At 37.3% G+C, this 25,638-nt stretch overlaps 1 protein-coding gene across 1 annotated transcript; it reads left to right on the plus strand.

Annotated features, from left to right (window-relative positions):
- Positions 1–3,444: 3,444 nt before the first annotated feature.
- Positions 3,445–23,824, plus strand: ZC3H15 (zinc finger CCCH-type containing 15). Its single transcript, XM_037136825.2, has 10 exons — positions 3,445–3,630; positions 11,345–11,446; positions 15,656–15,767; positions 16,416–16,568; positions 17,005–17,096; positions 18,458–18,640; positions 19,969–20,115; positions 20,278–20,379; positions 21,142–21,265; positions 23,002–23,824. The coding sequence occupies exons 1-10, from the start codon at positions 3,556–3,558 to the stop codon at positions 23,190–23,192; spliced, it is 1,281 nt and encodes a 426-aa protein (XP_036992720.1). The 5' UTR covers positions 3,445–3,555; the 3' UTR covers positions 23,193–23,824.
- The last annotated feature ends 1,814 nt before the right edge of the window (positions 23,825–25,638 follow it).

The raw sequence follows: 25,638 nt of genomic DNA on the forward strand, positions 1-25,638 counted from the left end.
TTATATTTTTGAAGAGAAAAAATATCTCAAAGTAAACTGCCTGAATTCAGAAGCATTCAATATTTAAGTCAAAATACTTTCTAATGTACACTGCTTCAACCCATAAAATAAATTTGACTTACATGACCAGTCAAATAAGTCTTGTCTTTAAAACAGTAATTTATTTAGATAAAATGGTAGTCTTGCTTCTGCTCACCATAATAGCAATGCCCACAGAAGAGTTTGGATTAGTTTGCTAAGGCTACCATAACAAAATACCACCAACTGAGTACCTTAAACAATTGTAGATGAAAAGTGGGTTCTACAGAAAGTAACGTCATGGTGATCTAATCGTAAATTCCTAACTGGGAAAGTTATGGTGGGTAGTAACACCCCAGATATATGAGGTCTGTCTGGAAAAAGTCCAGCCACTGTTAATATAACGAGAAAGCTTTGTACAACATCGATATAATCTTGACAGCCAAGGAGAGTGGACTGGAGTGCACATGTGTGAACAATGATGACTTCACTGGAAGGCAGTGAAGTCAGTGGGGGAGGTAGAAGCCATTGGGTGAGCGTATGTACTGTGTGGCCATCGCATTCAAAATGACTGAGTCAGTACAGCAATGGATCTGCATCAAATTTTGCATTAAGCTTGAACATTCCTCCGTGGAAACTATTCAGATGATTCAGAAGGCCACAGATATAAGCAACTGGTGATTGGTAGCTTCAACATGACAATATACCCACTCACCCAACACATCTTGTGCGTTTTTTTTGGCAAAACATCAAGTCACCCAGGTGACTCAGGCCCCCTATGGCCCAGATTTGGTGCCCTGTGACTTCTGGCTTTTCCCAATACTAAAATCACCTTTGAAAGGAAAGAGATTCCAGACTGCTGATGAGATTGAGGAAAATACAATGGAGCAGCTGATGGCAACTAGGGAACTGTGGGAGGTCCCAAGGTGCCTACTTTGAAAGGGACTGAGACATCATTGTTCTAGGTACAATGTTTCTTGCATCTTCTTCAATAACTGTCTTTCTCATGTTACATGGCTGGATACCTTCTGGACAGACCTTGTATCAACTCCTAAAAGGTTTATCTTTGTCTTAAGCAAGACCTGTCCGGTGTTTTTGTGCGTTCAGGTTAACACACCTTCAAAATGCCTCTTTTCAGACCGCTCAGAATTGGAACTACCCTCAAGAGAGCATAGTCTTGTTAACTACCCTGAAACCCAATCCCTTTCTTGCTTTACTGCACCTTCGGGTAATCTTCCTACTGTTCCCTTCTTAATTCCAAATGCATAAAAGAACCTGCAAACTGCCGTTCTGAGGAGCACTTTTCCTCAGTCTTTTGAGATCTTGCCTCTAGGCATATCCTTTGTTTGGCTCAAATAAAATTACATAAAAATCTCTACAGGTTTAGACATTCTTCTGTCAATGCAATAGAAATTTATATTCTTACAGTTCTCGAGGTTAGGAGTCCAAGATGAAGGACAGAGTTGGCAAGGTTGGTTTCTTCTGCAGCCTCTCTCCTTGGCTTCCAGATGGCAACTTTCTTGCTGTGGTCCTAAGTGATATTTCCCTTGTGCGCAGGCATCTCTAGTGTCTCTTTGTGTGTCCAGATTTCTTCGTAAAAGGATGCCAGTTAGATTGGATTACAATGCTACAGACCCTATCTCCTAAAACATTCACAGGCTGAGGTACTGGAGATTAGTACTTCCACATATGAATGGGGAAGGGGAAGGAACATAATCCATCCCATAACAGAGTCCCCAACTAAAATCAAGACTAGTTAAAAAAAAGAATTTATTGAAAATATTGCTCACAAAATCTAAGGAATCCTGTAAATTTTAGGAAATTAGGAAATGCAGAATCTTGGGAAGCCTGGAAAATCAGGCTAGGAAAATAAAAGGAGCAAGAAATAACAGTAAACAATGTAATTACAGTCTAGTGCAGATGCAGCGAATGGCCCACCGACACTGGACTAGCAATACATGTATTTTTCTAATGCCCCGAAAAATTCCCAAACTCTTCCTGAGTCTTGTCTCATTCCTTTAAGATTAAAAACCTCAGGCTTAGGTGGACATGGCAGGAAGAATCTGCCTGCTAAACCCTAAATTATGTAGCAAGGATCTGGTTCTGTGGAACTACCAAAAGAGAGAAACTTGCCCTTTTCACTTCTAAAATGGGTATTCTAACGTAATGGATAATCTCTTCTACATACCCAAGGGCCTCTAGTTTTTGCTGTTTTATTTTGGATCTTGGATCTTTATCCCTTTATTTTATATCAGCTTTATTAAGATATAATTAACATATAATGTGTTAAAGATGTACAATGCGATGATGTGACACAAATATATATTGCAAAATTAGCATAATAAACATCAACGGTGTCATATAGTTACTGTGAGTGAAAGAGAGACAGAGGGAGAAAGAGAGAGACATAAGGGAGACATTTTTCAAAGATCGTATTTTGGCTTGTAGAGTAAGAGGATCTATTTATTCATCAAATACCTTTTCAAGCATGATCTACTTTTGTAATGTTAGTGATAAGACATTTTAGACTTTCAGGTTAGATTGTGATAGTCGGAACCCCTGGTTCAGCCTTTAACATGACCTTGGGCATATTTTCTTTATGTACTTCATCTGGAAAATGCGAGCAGCAACAACACACACTTTGATGCCGCTGTGACGACTAAATGAAATAATGTGTAATGTATATATATAATGTGCCAAGTAGTTTCTGGACTTATTGAGCACTTAATGAAAGCTGTTGAGATGTGCTCTCCACCCTCAAACTAGGTTTGATTAATTTTACCTTATAATGGGGACTTTAGAAAGCCTTTGGGCACCTCCCTGAAATCTTTAAATAATTCGATATAGTACGTCAAAGGAGTCAAGTGCTTCCTTTGGCAAGCAGCCATCCCTGGCACTCTTCAAATAAAAGGAAACTTTTTTCATTTCTTCAAAAACTTCGGCAGGAACTTGAAGCACGCTGCACTTGCCCGCCAAAAGCGCCCCACCTAAGCACACGACGGTAACAGGGTACCCCGCCCGCCTAAGCAACCCACAGATGCTGAGGCTGCTTGGTAGTCACTCAGGATGGGGATGGCAGAGGCGATCATTAAACCAGCCTGCAGACAAGTCCCACGCGAGGCAAAGAGACGGACGAAAGAGTGGCCCAACCTTAGTGGCAGATAATGCGGACGGAAGGCACAATTTGCCCATCGCGGGAATCCTTACGCTTGCCGTACCCGAAGAAGGTCCACCTCCTGGGAGAACTATATCACGTGTTCCGCGTATTTTCCCACGTCCTATCCCTGCCCCCTCCTGGCCAGCCTTGGAAGAGGCGCACGCGCAGCTCTGCTTGTGGGCGCGGAGCCTCACTACCCACAATGCTCCGCCACCCCGGCTGGTCGCAAAAGCCGCGTTTCAGCCGTAAGTGAGCACCCAGTTCTCAGTGTAGTGCGGCAGCGACGGCGTCCGGCGTCTTCCTCCTTTTCCGGCCGCGGGGCACGTACCCTGACGGTGTCCAGCAGCGCTTAAGTCTGGCCGGTGTCACCCGCCCCCGCAATGCCCCCCAAGAAACAGGCTCAGGCCGGGGGCAGCAAAAAGGCGGAGCAGAAAAAAAAGGAGAAGATTATCGAAGTGAGTATCCGTCCCCTCCCCCACTCACGCCGCGAGCCCTCCGGGAAGCAGCCTCCGGGTTCCTCGCTCCCTGGCTCCTGCTAGCGTTTTCCGAGGCCACGTGTTCCCTTCTTCGCCTCAGTGTTGCCCACTGCCCCCTTTTTCAGCCCCCTTGTAACGCTCGTTGCGTCTCATCGCTATAGTGACGCTGCTGGCGCCCCAGTACCCAGCCTTTGCTTCTCCTACACTCCTCCCTTCACTGACCCCAGTGCGGAATGACACCTCTCCCTCTCTCACCCCATACCTGCCACCGGGTTTTGTCTATCGGTAGTTCTCAAAATTGAAGATGTTTCTCGCTTCATGTTCAAAAAAATAACGCTGGCCCGGCTCAGGCCGGACCCTTAGGAAGGCCGATTCCTGACAAGGCTTTGTATGCCCAATTTTCTTTATCCATCATCTAATAGTAGTAGTATTTTCGAGCCAACAATTACTAGTATGGCATTTTTGATTCATCTCTAAACTGTTCCACGTTCCTTAAAGAGTGGGGCCTTCTTTCAAGTTGCAGCCCACCCTGTTGTACCTGGCGCGTGCTACATGTATTGTGAATTAAATTGGATAAAACGCTTTAAAATACATTAGCTGTCAGTGTCGCACCCGAATTTGTTACATAAATGGGTTGGTTCAGTGAATTGCGCCTGTAGCCCTTTAATGACCGAGGAACGCAATTTACTTCTTAAAGGTTGTATATTTGTGTCCCGACGAATGTGTCAATGAGATTCCTTAAGAGAGTGAACCATATTTAAGATTCCATAAACATATCACATAGGCCCCAAGGAGGTATTTCTTCCCTCGATTCCTGCTATTAATCATTCTCGTAATTAAGAGTTCCTCATGTGGTTTGGGTGTAACTGGAAAAACCCCTGGCCGATTTTTTGCATAAAATATACCTGAATAATGGACAGCTTTTTGTAGAATAGTTATTTTTTATTAAAATGCCACCAAAGTGCATTTTGGGTATCTTGAAATGAGATGTTTACAAATTATTGTTTTTAATAATTTCTTCTGGTTTGATTTAAATAATATGTTTATGAAGAGTTCTTCTAATCTTGGTCAGGTTCCAAACCTAAAGCAGCACCTGTATTCTTATTGCCTATTTGTAGTCATTGGAACTGTCATGAAGTAGCGTAGCCAGACTCCTGACACTTAGATCTCTGGGGGATGGTGACCTGATGCTGTTCAGTGCTAAGTAGATGAGCAGCATTTTAGGGATGACATTTAATCGTGTCCTTTACTGAATTTGAATTAACATGGTTGACTATGATGCAAAGGCAAACTCCTATATAGATATGAAATTAAAATGTTACTTGAAAATTTAAAGTAAACTTTATTCATTATTGAGCTTTAGCTACATTAATTTCCCCTTATCAGTAAAGGATACTTCCAAGACTCCAGTAGATGCTTGATACAGAACCTTTCTTTATACTTTATATAAAGTATACTTCATATACTATTTTTTCTTATATGTACATAATTATGTTTAAGATTAACTTATAAATTAGGCACAATAAGATCAACAACAATAATAAAGTAGAACAATTATAATGACATGCCATAGTAGAAGTTATGTGAATGTGGTCTCTCTCTGATAATCTATCTCATAACTTAGCCTAGCTGGCTACTAAGTGACTGGCAAGTAGTGCATACAGAGTGGATGCAGCAGTTTTTTCCCACATATATGATGAGAAGTTTTTTTTAACCATAGTTTTGCAGACTCAAGTGCTGTGTGGATTTTTGCTACCACTGGAGAAGTCAAACAGTATTGTGAGTTGTAATATATATCATTTCTTGTGAAACTAGCTTTTTAGAAAATATCCTGTTACCAGCCTGTATTCCACTTTATTGAATACTATATGTGACTTTAAAAAAAAAAAACTTACCTAAAGCCCCAGCATACGTCAATGGCTATTGCAAGGGGTATAAAAATTAAATATACTTTATGACAAACTCTTTAATATTTTTTGAAACAGGATTCATACTGCTTATTGATTCTATCATAATTTTCTTTTTAAGTGTTTCTTTATAATCTGTTTTGACTTGCAAAGACATATTTATTTCAGTGTATGGTTAATTTGGAGAGATTTTATAGTAATATGTCCTGAAATTCTAAGTTGGCCAAAATAAGTGGTTTCTCTGTCTGTCCCCTCTTCTGTACCTCTGTTGCCACCACTGTAGGCACTTACTGTAGAAAAACAACAGCCCGTAGCTTTTGATAACTCTAACAAAAGAAATGAAACAAGGCATGAGAAGCAGCATAACTTAATGTAAGAAGCACTAGCTTTGGGGTCAGAGAAACTGGGGTTTGAATCCCATAGTTCAAATAAAAATGTCAAACACGGTAGTTATAGTTATTTTGCATGACCTGTCTGAACCACAGTTTCTCATCAGCAAAATGGAGCTAATTACTGTTATTACAGAGCTATGGATTAAATAAAATGATATTTAAGGTATCTAACATATTCAGCAAATAGCAGCTGTTCTTTATTAACATCATAAGTAAGAACTATCTGGGGAAAATAATCAGACTGACCTACTATCTGTATTACAGTGCTTACTTTTTGTCACCTGAAATACTTTATATTGTCTGCATGTTTTTCTTTCCTTCTTTAAACTCCCCAAAATTTCATGAATTCACTTGTATTATTTTCTGAAATGAATATGTCAGAAAGGATATTGTTCTGTCAGACATTCACGTAGTTATCCCAATGGCATATACCATTTGCTTTACTTACAGCTAAAATTTAACAAACTGAAATCAGCTTTGAGAAATGGAAAGGGGGGATTAATTTGGGGGTTTAGGGCATGCAAAAAAGAAGAAATCTAGTTAAGGACTTAACAGCAGCAAGGAAGTAGTAATACATAGAGACATACAGAGAGGGGATCCAGGTGTGTAAAGGATGGAGAAAGAGAAATAATTGGTGGTAATGAAAAACTTAGGCCAAAGCCAGTTGTTGATTACTCGACCAGCTGCAGAATGTCCATTACATGGATAGACTACAGAAATACATTGGATGGCGGGGGCGGGGGGGTGTTAACGAGGTAAAACAGTGCTAGCCTCTGCCTTACCCTAGTGTTCCAAAAGGTAGACCCCAGCTATCTTTGGGCACTATTCAGTATTGCCCTTCTCTCCTACCTTTTCCTTTTTTTCCAAACATCTTGATTGAATGCTGGCCTGTAAGAGAAGCAGGATTACATGTGTGGGGGCGGGGAGTCAGTTTTAAGTAAAATATAGAATTCACTGAGTGTAAAGCCCTTTGGAGCCTCAGGGCTTCAAATTAGTAGCTGTTTTCTAAACTCCTTTATATTGAAATTCTGAAATGCACAGTTTCTTATAATCTAAGCTTTGGGATCTTATTATTTCCTTAGTTTTTATCTTAACCATGATTTGGAGTTGATTGTAACCTCTTCTCACCTCATTTCCCTTCTACCAGATCCAGGTTAATTTTAGGTAAGAGGAAAAGGGAGAAAGGCCTTTTCAAGCATTCCAAATTGCAAAACATCCTGTTTTCAATAAACGTTGTGGGTATCCCAGATCCACAGTGTGGTATTCAGAAAACTTTTTGTCTACCAGCTGACCCAGTAACCTAACTAGGTTTTTCTGGGAAGTAGTTTTTCATGGTAGAAAGAACAAGGACTTTGCTTGGAATCAAGTATACCTTGGTTCAGATGTCATCTTTGTCACTGAACAGTTAACACTTAATGGGCCAGACACAGTTCTCAGTGTTTTTGGGAAAGAGAAACAAGCCATCTGCAAGAGATAACTTTACACAATTCGTGAGTATTATTACCATTTTTAAATTGAAACATGCACAGAGGTTAAATAGATTGCCCGAGGTTACTAAGATGACAAGTGACAGAATATAGAGATTCAAACCCAGAAAATCTATCTAGTACCAGAGTCCTGGCTGTTAACCTCTGTGCTATATTGCCTCATTGTAGTAAATTTTTTAACTTTCACAAAAATCCTAAAAGGTTAGTGTGAGATCCACTTTGCAAATAAGAAAACTGAAAAAAAGAAATTTGCTCAGTTCTGTTTGGAATTAGAACATGGGCAGTCTAACTCCAGAACTTAATATTCTTTAAGTCTCATACTATATAGCCTGGTCTTATTAACAGTGTTACTTCAAGAGAATTGTTGAACATTTCTGAATTTCCAATGTCTTTGTTTTCTGAACATTCCAATGTCTTTGTTTACAGAGTGATAACAGTGTATCATAAGACTGTTAAGAGGATTCAGTAAAATATACAGGGTATGGCACAAATAATGCCCCTTTTTATTACAAAATCATAAGCATGTAATTCTGTAATATAATATATTACACTCAAGCACACCATATGACATTTTAGGCGAAATGCTCAAAACTATAAATTATTACACCCATATTATTACCCTACCAACCATGCTCAAGCAGGTGTCACTTCTGCTGGACCCTGTATATTCAGGAGTTTGTGTATAGTGACTACTAGATAAGTAAGTGTCCCCTCTCTCAGGAAAAAATAATTTCTGAGCTCTCAGCTAGAGACTTACTTGTTATCTCTTTAGAATGGTTAAATATGTGGTAAACCCTGTAACTAAAACTTTTTCTTCTGGGATCTGGAGCTCACTCACCTCTACTGTTGTCATGAGTGCTTCTTTTATTACTGATTTTAGAGCAAGAGAGAGAGGGAGGGGGTAAGAAGCATCAGTTTGCTGCAACCTTGGCAAATGGGGGCGATGTTCTGACCAACTGAGCTACGTAGCCAGAGCCATGGGTACTTTATTTTCTAGTTGGCCAGATCTTGTTGAAGGACTTTTTTTATTCCTAAGCCTTCATATGTCAGTGTTTACTTTGCTATTTGGTCTTTATTCATAATTTGTTTCTTCTATGTAGCTACATTAGGGATATGGGGTGAACCCCAGTTATGCTCTTCTCTGGCAAGATATATGTCGATGCTGCTGTACTTCCATGCTGCTAATATTTTTATGTAGAATTGTCCCCTCCTCGCCCACCTCCTTCCCCAAGAACTCACTTTTTGTAAAAGGAAAGTATGTCATTTGACACCTGGTTGTTGCATATCATCAGCCCTCTCCAAATGTCACATTACTCTTGATTATCTTTTCTTCTAATTGGATTGAGTGTTAAACTTCCTTTGTAAAATCAAGGGAAGCCAGCCATTAAAAAAAAACTTTCAGCATATATGTGCTTGCCTCTTTTTTATGTGCATAGCCTGTAGAAAATTCATGTAGAATTTTGTAATATAATGGGATATTAAAACATGAGATAAGCATTTGAGTGGGGCAAGTAAAACTTTATATGGATGAATATAGATATGATGAATAAAGAGATAGTTCTCAATGAGAATTATTCTTTTATAACTAAAACCCTCTTAACCTCTATAATTTAAGAACATTGAGAGATCCGTTTTCTTGGTTTTTGAGATACAGTAAAATTATGCTGTGTTGGATGTGTTTAAATACTAATCCTATCAATACTGTTTTCCATTTCCAGCGTATTCAGGTATTCTCTACCTATAATACTTCTTCCCGTTACTTTGTTCCTTCCCTTAGAAAGGATACCAAAATAAAGATTATAAAATATGCCAGACTGAATGCCTTTCAGTAATTTTAGAAAGTAAAGACCTTTTTGCATTTTTTTTCCTTTCTGAAACCCATCCATAAACAAGAGAATAAGAAAGAGATACATACTTCCTCCTGAAATTAGGAGGTATCTTTAATTTTGAATCTCAACCTAATGAAGACTGCTAATGGGTGAATGAGTTGGTATCTGGCTTAGTAGAACAGAGCAGTCAAGTCTAACTGCCCACCTAGGAGTGTGCCATTGAGAAGCAAGTGGATTTGCCCTACAAAATTCTGGAAAAGTTTGATAATGGGAGGAGTAGGTAATGCAGAAGACAGGAGGCTGAAACTAGGGGTTAAAAGTGTAGAAGCAGTTGATAGTTCTCTCTCTCACCATTCAGCCAGGTGATTTACCCCTGCAAGAAAAGAGGAGAAAGGGAATAAATCAGAGGCCCCTGTGTTTCTGGAACTTGGAGCACAAAGGAGATAGGCAGATGTGGTCAAACTGAGCCTGAAAATGGCTACTGAGGAGTCTGTGCAGTAACAGACACCCTCTCCCACCTGTTGTCTACTTCTTTTAACCAGGTTTATTGCTCTCCCAGCTAGAGGACCCTTCTTCAGAGAAACAGAAAATATCCAGTATTTGGTGGTTTCCTTACACCCTTGCCACCCACTAGTCAAGTCTCCTACATTAGTTTCCCAGAGCTACTGTAATAAGTTACCACAAACTGATTGACTTAAAACAACAGAAATTTACTTTCTTACCAGTAGGGAGGCCAAATATCCGAAATCAAGGTGTAGGCAGAACCATGACCTTTCTGATGTCTCTGATGAAAATGTTTCCTTGCCTCTTCCTGATTTCTGGATCTTCCAGTTATCTGTGGCATTCCTTGGCCTAATAGCCGCATCCTTTCAGTTTCTCTGCCTCTTCACATTGCCTTCTCTGCCTGTGTGTCCTTTACTCTCATAAAGATACCAGTCATTGGGTTTAGGGCCAGCCCTAATTCAGTGTGACCTTATCTTAACTCACTATATCTGCAAAGACTTATTTCCAAATAAAGTCACATTCTGAGATTCCAGGTAGATGTGGATTTAGTTTCTGTACTGCATACTTAATAAATATGAATAGATAACCAAAGATCGCAATTAGTGCCTTGCACATAATGAGCATTTCATAAGTGATAACTGCTATTATATTGTTTTCATAGATTACTGTATTAATATTCACAGATTTAAGTAACATGTTGCCTTTTAGTTAAATATATTCAATTTTAATATTTCCATTTTTAGCAAAAGTTAGGAATGAATACTTCTCTGTAGTTTGAATTATTTAAATTAAATTGTTTTTAGAGAATAACTCTACCCCCCAAAAAATCAGTCCAAAACTTAATGTATCTTCTTATGCACTATTCCCAAAAATATGTTCAATGGTACAGAATCCTTCAGGATACCATAAGAAAATGCATTTTGAGGTAGAATAAGTTTTGGCATTGCTGCCTACTGTATCCCCTGTGGTAACGGCTCTAAGCTATCTTGTGCTTAAAATTAAAAGCCCCATTAACCAAGAATTTTCCTAAACTTATTTGAATTGAGGACTTACTCTAGTATAGCAGCTCTGCACATCCTGTAGAAGTGATGGTCCACAACACGCTGGAAAAAGCATCGTAGGGTAACAGATTGAATGATGATAGTTATAAATAGGTTTGAATTATAAAGAATGTTGAGAGATGTTTGAGGTCATATGTTGCCTTGACTTGATGATTAGTGTTTTGCCTGTATAGCATAAGAAAGAATAAGTTTCCGCCTGGCTGGAGTAGCTCAGTGGATTGAGCTCGGGCCGCGAACCAAAGGGTCGCCAGTTCGATTCACAGTCAGGGCACATGCCTGGGTTGCAGGCCAGGTCCCCAGTATGGGACGCTTGAGAGGCAACCACACATCGATGTTTCTCTCCCTTTCTTTCTCCTTCTCTTCACCTCTCTTTAAAAATGAATAAATAAAATCTTTTTAAAAAAGAATAAGTTTCTTACAGTAAGTAAATGAAACTGATTTTTTAGATATGGCTGAGGAAATAGAGAAATTAATATAAATTGCTAAGATATTTTTATACTCTTTCTCATTTAGGACAAAACTTTTGGTCTAAAGAATAAGAAAGGAGCAAAGCAACAGAAGTTTATCAAGGCTGTCACTCATCAAGTTAAATTTGGTCAGCAAAATCCACGTCAGGTAAATAACTTAAATTTTTACATTTTCTACATCTGAATGTAATACAACATCTATTACAAAAGTATTTGGTATTATATTTTAAATTGGAATCCTACTCTACAAACCTTTCTGCATTTTGCCTATGTTACTCAGCAGTGCCTCTTAGATATCATTGCAGCCATTTTGATAGAGCTCGTCATTTATTCTAATGGCTGCAGCATACTCTGCGGTGTGGTGGGTGCACTATACTCATCCATTTCATTACTTCTAAGTGGTCACTTTGTTTCTAGCCTTCCGATTCTGAGACCAGTTCTGTAAGAAACATCATTGTACCTGTGTTCGTACATGCATTTGTGCTTTTCTTTCTGTGGCATAAATTACTTGGTGGCACATTTCTAGATCAAGTACAGTGGATTTCTAATTTTAATAAATTTGCCTGATCACTTTCCATAGAGATATACTACTTCACATCTTCTTTTGCAGTGCATGAGTTATACGTATCAATGTTCTCTCTAATGGCTTTCCAATTTGATCATATAAAGCTATAACTCAATTTTACTTTGTTTCCCTCACTACTAGTGAGCTTGAACACTCTTTCACTTGCTTGTTGGCTCTGGGTTTGTGCTTCTCTGACTTGCCTATTTAAATTTTTTGCTTTTTTTCTTGTCAATTTATGAGACATCTTTTGTCTATATTAGATACAATTTGTAAGGTTTTATTACATTTTACTGTACACAGTTTTTATTTTTTGTATTGTCAGATATGTTAGCTTTTATATGGTTAAAAAAGTCTCCCTGCCACTAGAATATTTGCCTTTTTCCTCCATTCTTTTCTAATTGTTTTCACAGTCTACATTTTGTCATAAAATTTATGTCAGTAAATTTTTTTTCTTTCTAATGAGTAGCCACTTAGCCAGGGTCATTTATCCTACTAATTGAAATACCGCTGTATTAAAGTCTCAATTATACTAGGGTCTTTTTCTGGATTCTTTTTTTCTGTTCTATTTATTGTCTACCCCTTAACCAGTATCCCATTGATTTTGATTACAGTGGCCTAGTAACATATTCTCTTAGCTACTAAGGCAAGTCATTTCCTCCAAATGTTACTCTTTTCTATTTTTCTTACACATTTATTCCACGTGAGTTCTGAAATTGTTTTATTCATTGGCAACTCATTCAAAAACAATTTAGCCCCATTTTCTTCAAGCTCTTTAGATCTTTCACTTTCTTGAGTTTAAGATTTTATAGACATAAGAGTTTTATTTTAAAAAGAACTTGGTCACCACACTTTCTCCTTTGCCTTAACTTTTGGAAACACTTTTTTTTTTAATCTGGGAATATCAGAATATGTTTCTGTGAGATTGTTAACCCCTTTCTGAAACAAATGTCTCTTATTCATGTCTAGAAATCGGTACCTCCAACATTTTTTCCCCTCTTACACACAGCTTGATTCTAAAGACAAAACCGTTGATATTCCATACCTGGTTCAGTAAAAATGTATGCTCAGGGCTTGGAGTGAGATCATCTTGGATGTGACTCTCCCTGTCTTACATGATCTTAAACTATTTGGTGGCACTGCTCTTTATCTGTACAGTGGAAGGGCAGTTACCCTTGCAGGGTTCCTATGATGGTTAAATGAGAACATAATGTAAATCTTCATTCATAATATAGGTATATAAGAAGAATTCATTTTCTTCCCTTTTTCAATCCTGTCCCCCCCCCCCATTTTTTCTTCTAGTGGGAAGTATGTTGACTGGTAATTTCAGATGTTGTAGGACCACGAAAGCCATAACATGTGTGGTGATAGTTAGGTTTGTTACACATTCAGTATTATATTTTTTATAATTTCTTGGGTACCTTACCTGGGCTTTTATGTGCAGACATGAGGTACATAACTACCATATTGAACATCGGGAATGAGCAGCAGTCCTGCCGCTAACGCTGGGCAAGAGGTGCCCCACCATAGGCCCTGTAGCACGGACGCTAACCTACTCTGTTGCCTTCAAACATAGCTCTGCTCACAGCTAAGGAGTCAGTGAGGCTAGTGATACGTGACCACCTAACTGCACCACCCCCTCCACAACAGCTCAGGGCCTGCAAACAGTCATGTGACCTTTCATCCATCTTAAAGAGTAATGCTGTGTTGCCAGTATTATAGAAGTAATCAAAGGGAGGATGTGCGCTAGGAGTGTGGACCAAGCCTAGATCCTCACCATGTCCTCCCCTGCACCTTCCACCTTCCTGCACATGGGCTGGGATGAAACTCAGGGTGGGAAGAGGAAGACCCAGGGGTGGACTCTTGCTTCACACTTCATGCCTCAGCATGGAACTCCATGCAACCTGAACATTTTAAATTTGAACCTGTCCTTCCAGGGCAGAAGGTATATTTGTCAGTATTTAACATTAGTTGGATTTCTAACTTACAAATATTTATAAAGATGGTCTATGGATCTTCACTGTATTTGCTCTGGGCCCCAGAAATGTTTGAAATGGGCTCAATGAGCAAAGGCTACTTTTATTTAAAAAATAAAGTGACTTACATTTTTAAAATATTATTCCCCATTTTTCTATTTAAATACATCTACTACGTGGTCAGAGTTGGGACTGGAAAATCTTTAACCTTGTTATAGCATTTGGCCATTACCTTCCTATAATTTTTTCTTCCCGGTTACATTTTTGTCCTGGATTTTAACCTATCGTTTTGATGGTTCTCAATCCTTTCAATTCGGCTTTTTATGTTCTTTAGGCTCGTTTAATACTGCTATTTTTCAGGGACCTGTCTTCTGCTCTTGTCATTTTTTTAAGCTATTCTTGAGTAACATAATATACACCCAAAAGTTTAATCAATTTTCTGTAAACTTCCATTTCTAAAACCTGTATCTCAGAGCAGTCCCTCTCTGTCAAGATCCATGTCCACTTGCCTCATATGCTCCACCCAGATCCTCTGTAAACATCTCACACACAGTGTGTTTAAAACTTAGCTCGTCTCCACCCTCTACCCTGAAACCTGTTCCTCCTGTATTCCCTATCCATTTTATAAACAGCACCACTGTACATATGATGATCCTCCTAGAGCCTCCCTTTCTCGTACTTCATCTTCAGTCAGTCCAATCAGTTACCTTAAGACCTCGCTCTTGCACCTTTTCTCCATCTTTACTACTAATGCCTATGTTAAGCTCTTGTGTTCTCTTGCCTGCAGCAATTACATTAGCCTCCTAATTTTCCTTGTCTTCATTCTTGGGCTCCTTCTGGTCTACCCTCCACAAACTTACCATCGAGATCTTTATAACATACAATCTGATTGTGTCACAGGCTTACTTTAAACCCTTGAGTCTTATTCTGTCACCTACTAATAACAGTCCAAAATTCTCATTGATGTTTCTCATACCTTATACCTACTCTTTCCTATATCTTTGCATTTGCTGGTTGTCTCTGCATTCCTTCTCTTGCCCATCAGGAAAATTTATCTATAAATTATTAACTCAATCTAGTTTTCTTAGGCATATAGGAATTTCTTGTTCCCAGAGCACCATGTATGTTATAGTTGTTGACATGTCTGTCTTCTCACTAGATTCTGAGCTTCTTTAAATAAGCATCTTTGTCTTTTCATCTTTGTATTCCTTGTCATCTAACATAGGACCTGACATATAAATATATGGATGAATCCTCTAATCATATTAGGTATGTAAATTGTGTGCCTGGAACTATGTCATATGTAATGTTTGTTTTGTTTAATCTCCCACACTGATTTGGCCCAGTGTTTTTCCACAAGGGTATTAGAGGTATTTTGGGCGGTACTGTTCTTTATTGTGTGGGACTGTGAATTTCTGTGAATTTCACCTTTGATCTTCGAAAGGTGCCCATGTTTCTGGGAAGTGTGTTGTTACAAGAAGAAAATCATAGGTGAGAACCATTTGCTAAAAATGCTGGGCATGTAGTAGATGCTTAATAAATGCTTATGGCTCTAAGCGTTTGAATATGCTTTTAACTTGGCATGGTACCATTTATAGATTTTTTTTTAAGTAACTGCTACAAGACTTAGCAGTTTTTGATTAATAGTTTATACATTTAATATATACCAAAAGGCCACTGTAAAACTGATATTAAGAAGTAAGGACTAGATACCTAAAAATGAAAATGTCTGTTATTTTAGTGTTATAAGATATATTACCATATACTGAAAACAATTATATGAAATCAAATTTTTTCTATTATCCTGGGAATGTTATAGGTAGCACAAAGTGAAGCTGAAAAGAAATTGAAGAAAGATGACAAGAAGAAAGAACTGCAAGAGTTAAATGAGCTGTTCAAACCTGTAGTTGCTGCTCAAAAAATAAGTAAAGGTAAACGTTAAATTTCAGAAGTGTTGCCTTCTTATCAAACGTGATTCATTTTAAAAACTTCTCGTTTGTTTTTTTTGATGTATATTTTCTTCAGAGCTGTGTCTGCTCTAAAAATGACACTCCCTCTGCCAACACCTTCCTTAGAATCGCTCTGCATATGTGCACAGCCGTGTCATTGTACAACTGTAACTCCAGCCTTTAGCCCCTTACTTAAGGGAAAATGAACGGTGTAGAGAGTCTACTAGGTGATTTATGATAATGATTTTTGGTGGTATACAAGGCAAAGCTGGGCTTGTATAAGCCGTAAGACCCAAACTCTTAGCAGTATCCCTCCTTGTATATTTGTATTTTTCTTTTGCCTTTTGCCTCAGTTGCAACTAGACAAGTGACTGTGGGATTACTTATGTGTTTGTTTCTTTTTCTATCTCCTGCCCCCTTTTTTTGGTAACAATAAGAGAAAAATGTATGTAAAATACTATAGAAGAACTGGAAAAGAAATGTTGTACTAACACCCCATAAGTGGTATTTTCCTCTCACATCAGTGAGTGGAAAATACCAAGTTGACCAAAAGTAATTATATCTCAGGCAGAAGCTATACTTTATGATCTGGGAGATTGAAATACAAATACCATATGCCATTTGACACAGGCGCAGATCCCAAGTCTGTGGTGTGTGCGTTCTTCAAGCAAGGACAGTGTACTAAAGGAGATAAGTGTAAGTTCTCTCATGACCTCACTCTGGAGAGGAAGTGTGAAAAGCGAAGTGTTTACATTGATGCAAGAGATGAAGAACTTGAAAAAGGTATTTTTTAAAAAATACAACATTTTCCTAAAGTTATATGTCTCTGTCTCTGACTTTGGCTTATTGGTTACTGAAATATTTAGCAACTTGAATATTTTAGTCTTGGTAGACTGTGTTTATAAAGAAGAATTGTTTTTTTATAAAATCTGAATTTATTTTATTACGCCCTTTGATTAAGAGAAGATGTTTAAAAACATTTGACTTATTTTGAATTTGACTCATCCTTTTTTACAGTACAACCTCATCATTTGCATAGACTACTTAGGATTTCTGTGAATAATCACACAACATTGTTTATTCCTACCTTTGGGGTTTTAAAGGAAATACACATTAAGTTACAAGTCTTACAGCTTTCCTGTCCAAGGAAATATGTAGTGTGTTTTGGGAACAGCAGATAAAAATACAGTATTTAGTCTCCATTTCTTTTTTTATTTAGATACTATGGATAATTGGGATGAGAAAAAACTGGAAGAAGTAGTGAACAAGAAGCACGGTGAGGCGGAAAAGAAAAAACCAAAAACTCAAATAGTATGTCCTTTTCTTGAATTGAGTGGTATTTATCATTAGGGACAATAATGTAGCAAGGTATTTACTGCTATTTTGTGTTGGATTATTCTTTAAGTTATTACATCTTTTCATAAAGATGAGATGTATTGAGCTTTGTTTTTGGAATTTACAAGTGTAAGTTATACAGAATTCTTGTTCAAAAGTAGCCTTTGAAAACTACATGACTGAAGTCCTTCAACTGTCATTTTCTGAAGTTTTCTTCTCAAATATGGATGAACACAATCACATTCAGATAAGAATTTTTCTCTATTTTTTGTGCAAAACGAATGGAGGGATAACTGTTAAACCACCTCATTGATCATTTATTCTGTTTTAATGGTAGGGACACTTTTTAAATCACATGGGTGAAAGTATTGTTATATATGAATTGCAGAGTGAGTTTTTGGTGTGTGATGGGGAAATGTGCTTTTAAAAATTGGTGCCTAATTTTTCGGACCCTGTTCACATTTATGTGTAGTGCAGTTACAGCATAAAACCTAGCTTGTGCTAGAAAAATTCTAAATGCTAGTTTTACTTACATTTTTACAATTCTTCAGGAAATAAGAATTAATTTATTAATTTTTACTTCTTTGCAAAGTTTATTACCTGAGGCTTCAATACAGTTGTATCTTGCACCCATTATGCTTTGAAAGGTCACTGTACTTTGTGTTCCTTTTATATCTTTCTCCGTCTTAGATGTAGGAAATTCCCTGTAATTTCAGGTAATTCAAATAGTACTTATGTCATTAATATATGTGATTAAGATGAAACTGAAATAAAATCAGTTTTATTTTTTTATAACCATTATGGTTTTATGTTATCTCATTTAAAAATCAGACTTTTCAGCCCTGGCTGGTGTGGCTTAGTAGATTGAGTGCTGCCTGTGAACCACGGGGTCGTTGGTTCAATTCCCCGTTAGGGCACATGCCCGGGTTGTGGATCAGATCCCCAGTAGTGGGGGCATGAGAGGCAATCACACATTGATGTTTCTCCCTCTCTTACTCCCTCACTTCCCCTCTCCAAAAATAAATAAATAAAATCTGTTTTAAAGTCAGACTTTTCAGAGTACATTTACAAAAGCTAAACAGAGGCAAATCCTTTTGTAAAATTCAGAATTTAGAGCAGTGTCAAAGACAAATTTTGTATAGATCCTACCTGAAGACAAGTTTCTGTTAAGTACTTTAAGGTAATTTAATGTGTACATGTTTGCACAGAGGATGCTCTATATAGAATGGTTAGCCTAAGGATGTGAATAAGAACATAGCTGCTCCATATACTTAAGCATTTACCTTGGAAATGGTCTGCACTGAGCCACTACTTGTGAATAATAATTGTCTCTGTAGGTGTGCAAGCATTTCCTTGAAGCTATTGAAAACAACAAATACGGCTGGTTTTGGGTGTGCCCTGGAGGAGGCGATATTTGCATGTATCGGCATGCACTGCCTCCTGGATTCGTATTGAAAAGAGATAAAAAGAAAGAAGAAAAAGAAGATGAAATTTCATTAGAAGATCTAATTGAAAGAGAGGTAACTAGTATCTATTTCCTGCCATCGAAAGAAAAAGCAATATTTATTGTGAAATTTTAATATTTACCACTTGGGGGCAACAGCATGTTGTTATAAAAGAAAAAAATACAATCTTTTCCTGAAGTTGCATTTTCCTTAATTACTGTTATGTGTCTAAAATGTAAACTAGCCATAATCATTAGCCAATTAAGACATTAATTTTAGGATCATGACACAGTTCTTAAGTATTAGCCATTGGCTTAACAAATAAATTATTTCCTTAAGATAGATACATTAGTTTATCAGTTCATTAAAATATTTAGTCACTATTCAGATCAATTGAACTTGAAGTTTCAGGTATTTTCCCTGATGTCTTATTTTTCACCATTTTACTAATCATTAACATTGTGTGAGAGGCAACGACTCCGCTACAGTTTTTAGTTATGTTTTATTATCATCCCTGGACTCAAAAGGAGAATGAGTCTTGAAAACAATCCTCAACTACTGGTCTCTGGCTCAGCACAAAAGAATGTTAGTCTGTGAGTTAGTAGATACGGCTTTGTGTGTGATGCAGAAATATTGAGGATATCATAAATAGATTTAGGGTTGCACGTTTTAAACTATGTCCATTTTGCCATGACTTGAGTAATTTTAAATGTATAGTGTAAATGTCTAATGTTGAGATTTTATACATTTGTTCTTAAAAGGATATACTGTGTAATGTCTCACACTGGAGGTAATATACTATAATAGAAAATGTAGTCTTTGAAGTCAAGTATTTAGTGCATTCAGATTGTTTGTATTCTGGTTCTACCACATATTAGTTGTTAGCCTTTGGTCAATTTTCTATTACCCTCCGTTTGCCTATTTGTGGAGATCAGTATGTTAGCATATATGTATAAAGCAGTAATAGTGAATACCTGGCAGACGTTCAGCAAGTAGTATTTTTCTCTGTTTATTACTTGATTATGGGCTGTGAGAAGCAGGTAGTAGTTTTTGCTTACTTTTTTTCTCATCTGCTGAGGAGCACAGGTAAGACTTGTATATTGTCATGTTGCTTTTCATGTTGTTTTCAGTAGTTGACTTACATTAAAACAACTTCTCATGGCAAGTTTTGCTCACTTTAATTTTGTAAAGCTATCTAGTTCAGAATAATATATTTTACTTAGAAATGTTGTTAATGTCTGAACACTTGTTTTGCTCATTGGCATGTGAAATAAAAGTAAATCAGTTTGTTTTAATTTTATGTCTTCATAGCAGCCACAGGCAAGGGCTTAATTGCATTAAAAGAATGCTATAAATACTATTAAGGTGACTTGGGGGACAAATTTGATTCTTTGTCTTTGCAGCGTTCTGCCCTAGGTCCAAATGTTACCAAAATTACTCTAGAATCTTTTCTTGCATGGAAGAAAAGGAAAAGACAAGAAAAGATTGATAAATTTGAGCAAGATATGGAAAGAAGAAAAGCAGACTTCAAAGCAGGGAAAGCATTAGTGGTATGTCCCAAACACACCAACTAGATTCTTTATTATTTCTCTCATTTTTTATTTCTGTCATGTAAGATTTTACCCTTAATTTAATCATGTGTAAGTCTAAAACCAGTGACCAAGAAATATTTGGATTTTGTTCTGAGTTGATATATTTGTGCATCTGAATAGATCAGTGGCCGGGAGGTGTTTGAATTTCGCCCTGAACTGGTTAATGACGATGACGAGGAAGCAGATGATACCCGCTACACCCAGGGAACAGGTGGTGATGAGGTAAGAGGAAGTTTTGGCACCTCATCTCATGTTGATTGAGAAAGAACACAGGGTGGCAATAGGGCAGCATGGTTAAGAGTGCCAGCTCTGGGCCTCATTTCAGATTCTGACTCTTACCTAGGAAATTACCTGGACTTGGGGCCTCCACCCTCATCTGTAATGCAGATGAGGGTAATCCCTTAATCACAGGGTTCTTTTGAGGATTAAATGAATGGGGTTTTGTTATTGTTGTTGTTTTAGGGGGCTTTTTAATTTATTTATTTTTAGAGAGAGGGGACAGGAAGGAGAAAGAGTGAGAGAGAAACATCAATGTGTGGTTGCCACTCATGTGTCCCCTACTACAGACCTGGCCTGCAACCCAGGCATGTGCCCTGACTGGGAATTGAACCAGCGACCCTTTGCTTCACAGGCCCGTGCTTAATCCACTGAGCTACACCAACCAGGGCAGTTTATGTTTTTTTATAGAACTTAGGGCAGTCCCTGGTATATAGTTAAGTGCTTACATATTTTAGCTATTAAAAAAATATATTTTATTCTCCCTCTAAAAGAAAAAATTTAATATTTTATACTAAAAAACTGTGGCAGAAAATGTAAGAAAACTACTAACTAAAAAAGTGTAGAGTAGGAAGCAGGAGACAATAGCAGAATCATTTGTTGCAGGCGAACTTATTAATAGCTGACTGCTTTTAATAAGGTTATGAAATTCTTTTGTTTTGCAGTTGCAAAATAACTTCCAACTTTCTTTTCTATGTATTTTTAAAGGTTGATGACTCAGTGAGCATAAACGACATAGATTTAAGCCTGTACATCCCAAGAGATGTAGATGAGACAGGTATTACTGTAGCCAGTCTTGAAAGATTCAGCACATACACTTCAGAAAAAGATGGTGAGTATCTGAAAAACTAGGAGGCTGTCTGAAGAGGGTTAGACCAGCTTGGCAAAGTTAGATGGCAGCAGATACCAAACTGGTGACTTAAGTATGTGGTTTAGCCGTATGTAAGAGTCATGAGTAGCAGAGGCTATAGAGATGTTTGGCTGCGAGACTATTGAAGCCATTAACTGAGTTTAGAAGAGGACAAAAATGAGTTTGGAGATACAGCTAATGAGTTTAGTTTGCAGTCTCATGAGGTCAAGATATCTGATTATCAGTGTCATTGTCTGTGATATTGTGTAGACATTCACAGGACGAAAAGGTTTGAAAGTCTTAGCTGAGAGTGAAAGAATTCACCTAAGTAAAATAGTAGGATGAGAACGTTCTAGAGCACACTGCAAACATCAGTGTTTTAGAGTAGTCAAGAAGAAAAGCTTAGGGACACTGAAAGGGACAGAAAAATTAAGAGTTTCAGAAAAATCAAGTAGGGCAAATTGGAAATAGTTCTTAATTAGGGAAGGAGTTGTAGGAGTAGGGACCCAGAGTTCATTGGGACTGCAGTATAAGCAATGAGGAGAAAAATGAGTACAGACCTCTCACTATTAAGAACTTTAGGGAGAGACATGATAAGCAGAGGCTTTTTAGGATATGGGAAATTTAAGTATATCTGTAGGCCAGGGGGAAGGGTTCTGGGAGAGGAGAAAAAATTGAAGGTGAAAGGAAGCAAGTAATAGAAGCAAGATCTAAAAGTATAAATAATGAGTTCAATTAGGAATCAGAATGGAGGGAAGGCTGGTAGGTGTGTTTGGAAATAAGAATTGTTGATACAATTTCTATCTAATTGTGCCCCGAGTGAGGAATTCGAAGAAAAAATTAAAGTTTGGCATGGTTGCTATGAAAGAAAAAGGTAGAAAGGATAGTAATTAAGTCGAGAGAGAAAAACCTAATGTTATTTTAACAATAAAGGAATACAAGTTACAACTTGAAAAGCTGGCCTACCCTCCTGAGATCTGAGAATTCTGTCGGACTGTTGACTTAATGCCAGTCTGCAGACTGGTTTGCTCCTTTTGGAAGTAGGGCGTTGGTGACCGTGGGCCCACTTGCCAGGACTTCAGAGGTTAAAATCCCCAGGACTTTGTCATCGAGAGATTTTAGAAATATTTAAGATCTAGACTAGTCTATTGAAAGTTATCTTTGTGTAAATGTTGGTATCATTGAGCAAGGAAAGGTGGCAGTTTGTTTTCTCATTTATAGCCTGTAAGGAAAAGGAGCAGCATGGCCCCATAATCTTTTTTCATAATTTCGTGTCACAAAATGTTTCTAGATTCTCACTCATTTTACAGTATTACAGCTAGTGTGGATTAATTACTATTTGCAAAACCAAAAGCTGAGTAACTGCTTGTGTCATAAACATCTTTTATTTCATAACCATTTATTCAAATGAAATATTATGTAGATGCTGACTGTTTAAAAACCTAATCGCTAGTGATGTAGGGGAAACAGAGTTGTGTAGGGTAACTCTTTCCCTCAAAGGTATGAACCAGTCAGTTGTCAAATGTTTAAAAGACATTTTACACAGGTATAGGTAATTGGTATGGATAAACAGAAATGAAAGCTCAGTTTTTGCAGTAATCCTAGGGAAGGCTTTCATGGCAAGGGGGGAAGGGAAATGTATCAATCTGTGACTGTCAGTTACTGATGGAATAGTGTTTTCTGTTTCTAGGCCTTACTGATTTCCTTTTTGTTTTTAGAAAACAAATTAAGCGAAGCTTCTGGAGGTAGGGCTGAAAACGGTGAAAGAAGTGACTTAGAAGATGACAGCGAAGGGGAGGGGCAGGAGAATGGAGTCACCGATGCTGTTCCCGTGGATGAAAATCTTTTTACAGGGGAAGATTTGGATGAACTAGAAGAAGAACTGAACACACTTGATTTAGAAGAATGACACCAGACAAGTCAATGAAAAAATTAAGCCAGCTCAGCATGAATTGAAATTGACATTAATTTTTTTCCACCTAGAATTCTTCAACAGGATGTTTATTTCCCATGCTGATTTTGGAGGGCTTACTCCTCCAAAAAAGGACTGTTCTCCCTACATCTTGTCTTCTGACTTTGGCTACATCTCATAGTAAGTTCAGAGTAGTTCATGAAAATTGAAAATTTGGTCATTGCAGAAAAGGATCGTTGTAAAAATGATTGTTGTAACTGTCTGCTCAAGTAGGAAGTGTTACTGCTTTACCAGCTTTTGATTTTCATTGGGCGTGTGTTACTACAAGGACACATAAATTTAAATTTAAAATACCCTTTATTTAATGCAGTTTTTAATGGGTGATTTCATTTCTTTTGTAATTATATGTTAAAAAGACTGCCTAAAATATGAAACTGTACTTCATAAAGGAAACTGCATAGGCAGATTCAGTGTTGTATGTCTTTGGACAATTAGCCATTTAAAACAAAACTTCTTTAATCTGACAAGATCAGTTGCAGTGCCCTGTGATAGACTGTTTTACAAACCTACCCCTCTTCTTTTTTGCCAATAAAGTTGTAAATAAAGACCATCATACATTAAAATCCAAATATGGGCCTTTCCTTTTTTTAAGTTTTTCTATGAAAGTTTTCTTAGCGTTTCTATCTTGAGGATTTTAACTAAATATTTGTTACAGTTAACTATCACAGAAGGCACAGACATTTATTAAAGAGTTTTTTTAATACTGAATATAGAACTACACAGAGTACTGACAGTAGCTCTACAAGTTTAGTAACACTAATAACTTAGCCTCGGAAAGACACTACCGGTCTTAGTTACACTATCGGAAAGCCACTGACCGGTACCAGTCTGTGGCCTGTTAGGAACTGGGTCGCACAGCAGGAAGTGAGCTTGAGTGTAATGCACTTGAATCATGCCAAAACCATCCCCCTTCCCCACCACCCCACCTCACCCATCCCTGTCTGTGGGAAAACTATCTTCCATGGAAACGTTCACTGGTGCCAAAAAGGTTGGGGACCAATCCTGCAGGTGATGTTACATGAAAGGATAATTCCCGAATTGATAGATCATCAACCTAATTAAATGTCACCTGTAGTTGAACCAAATACTGTGTTAGCATCATTGTGGAGAGCTGTGGTGTTATAATAGTACATACTGAGGTTGATTATTTGAAGGAGTGTAAACCGGTTCACAAAAAACTGGTGGATCTCAATTCCTTTGACATTGAGATCCCCAGAAAAATTAAGGTAATACATTTAAAATGGATGTAGTTTGCTTATGACATGTTAAGTACTAGTTATACCTTACTATTATTTTTTATGTGTATTTTCAAAAATAAACAAGTAACAGGTTATTTGCAAATATAAATGGGTTTTAAGGCAGCTAAAATAATAGCACTAAAATGTCAGGTGACATGGACCCTAATCACATTTCTGCTTCAGATAAGATGTATGATTATTAAATCTCTGAATCTTAGTTTCTTTGTCTGCATATAAAGTGCTTCCAAATTGCAAAACCTAAGAAAACATGATTGTTTAAGTCTTGTTAAATGATAACAAAAAAGTTAATAAATTGATTTCCTAGCTGTTCGATACTAGTAATGTAATTGGCATTTTTCAAACGTAAAACATCATGAGCCAACTTTATTTCCCATTTATGAAATAAATAGGAATGAAAGTGTTCTTTAAATACTTTCTCTATAAAAAAGACTGCTTTAGATTTAGTTTATATCCATGAAAGATTGTTCTATTCTTTTTATTGAAAGTGTTGATGTTATTTCTTGCAGTTTTTAATAATGAAGCATTTAAAAATAATCTGATGAGCTTAAATCTTCCTAAAGCTACCCAAGCAATCTTGTTTCCATTTTTGAAACCATCTAAAACTTTTCGTAGGAATTTTCTCATAAAAATTAGAATCCATTTACTTCGGGCCTTAAATCAAAATTTTTTTAATGTATATAAGTAGGCCTGTGTAAACAAGTATGCTAAAGGCTGTTAGCTGTTTGATGTAAATTTAAAGTGTTACCACCTCCAGCAAGCATGTGATTGTGAAATCCAAGTGATCTGTAATAAGTGCATCAAAGGGAAAAAAGCTATGGTGTTGAGGTAATTTTTGACACCTGTAATTATTGAAATCTAGGATGGCCTTCATCTGTCTCGCCCTTAGGTTTCTTTTGTTATAAGCGCAGTATGTGCTCAGGGAATGCAGAAGCATTTTGATCTGAGAAAATCAAAATGGAAAGTTAAATCTGCTTCTGCAGTGACATGTAGTACATTTCAGAGGCCAGTAAGGTATAATTTTTATGTTCACAGTACAGTTACCCTATATTAATACAAGTAAGTCTGAAATTGGCTCTTCATTCTTAAAAAAGATTTTATTTATCTTTTAGAGGGTAAGGGAAGGA

The sequence above is a fragment of the Artibeus jamaicensis genome, unplaced genomic scaffold (genome assembly GCF_021234435.1).
Source record: "Artibeus jamaicensis isolate MK-2021 breed Jamaican fruit bat unplaced genomic scaffold, CSHL_Jam_final contig_391, whole genome shotgun sequence".
Lineage (NCBI taxonomy): Eukaryota > Metazoa > Chordata > Mammalia > Chiroptera > Phyllostomidae > Artibeus > Artibeus jamaicensis.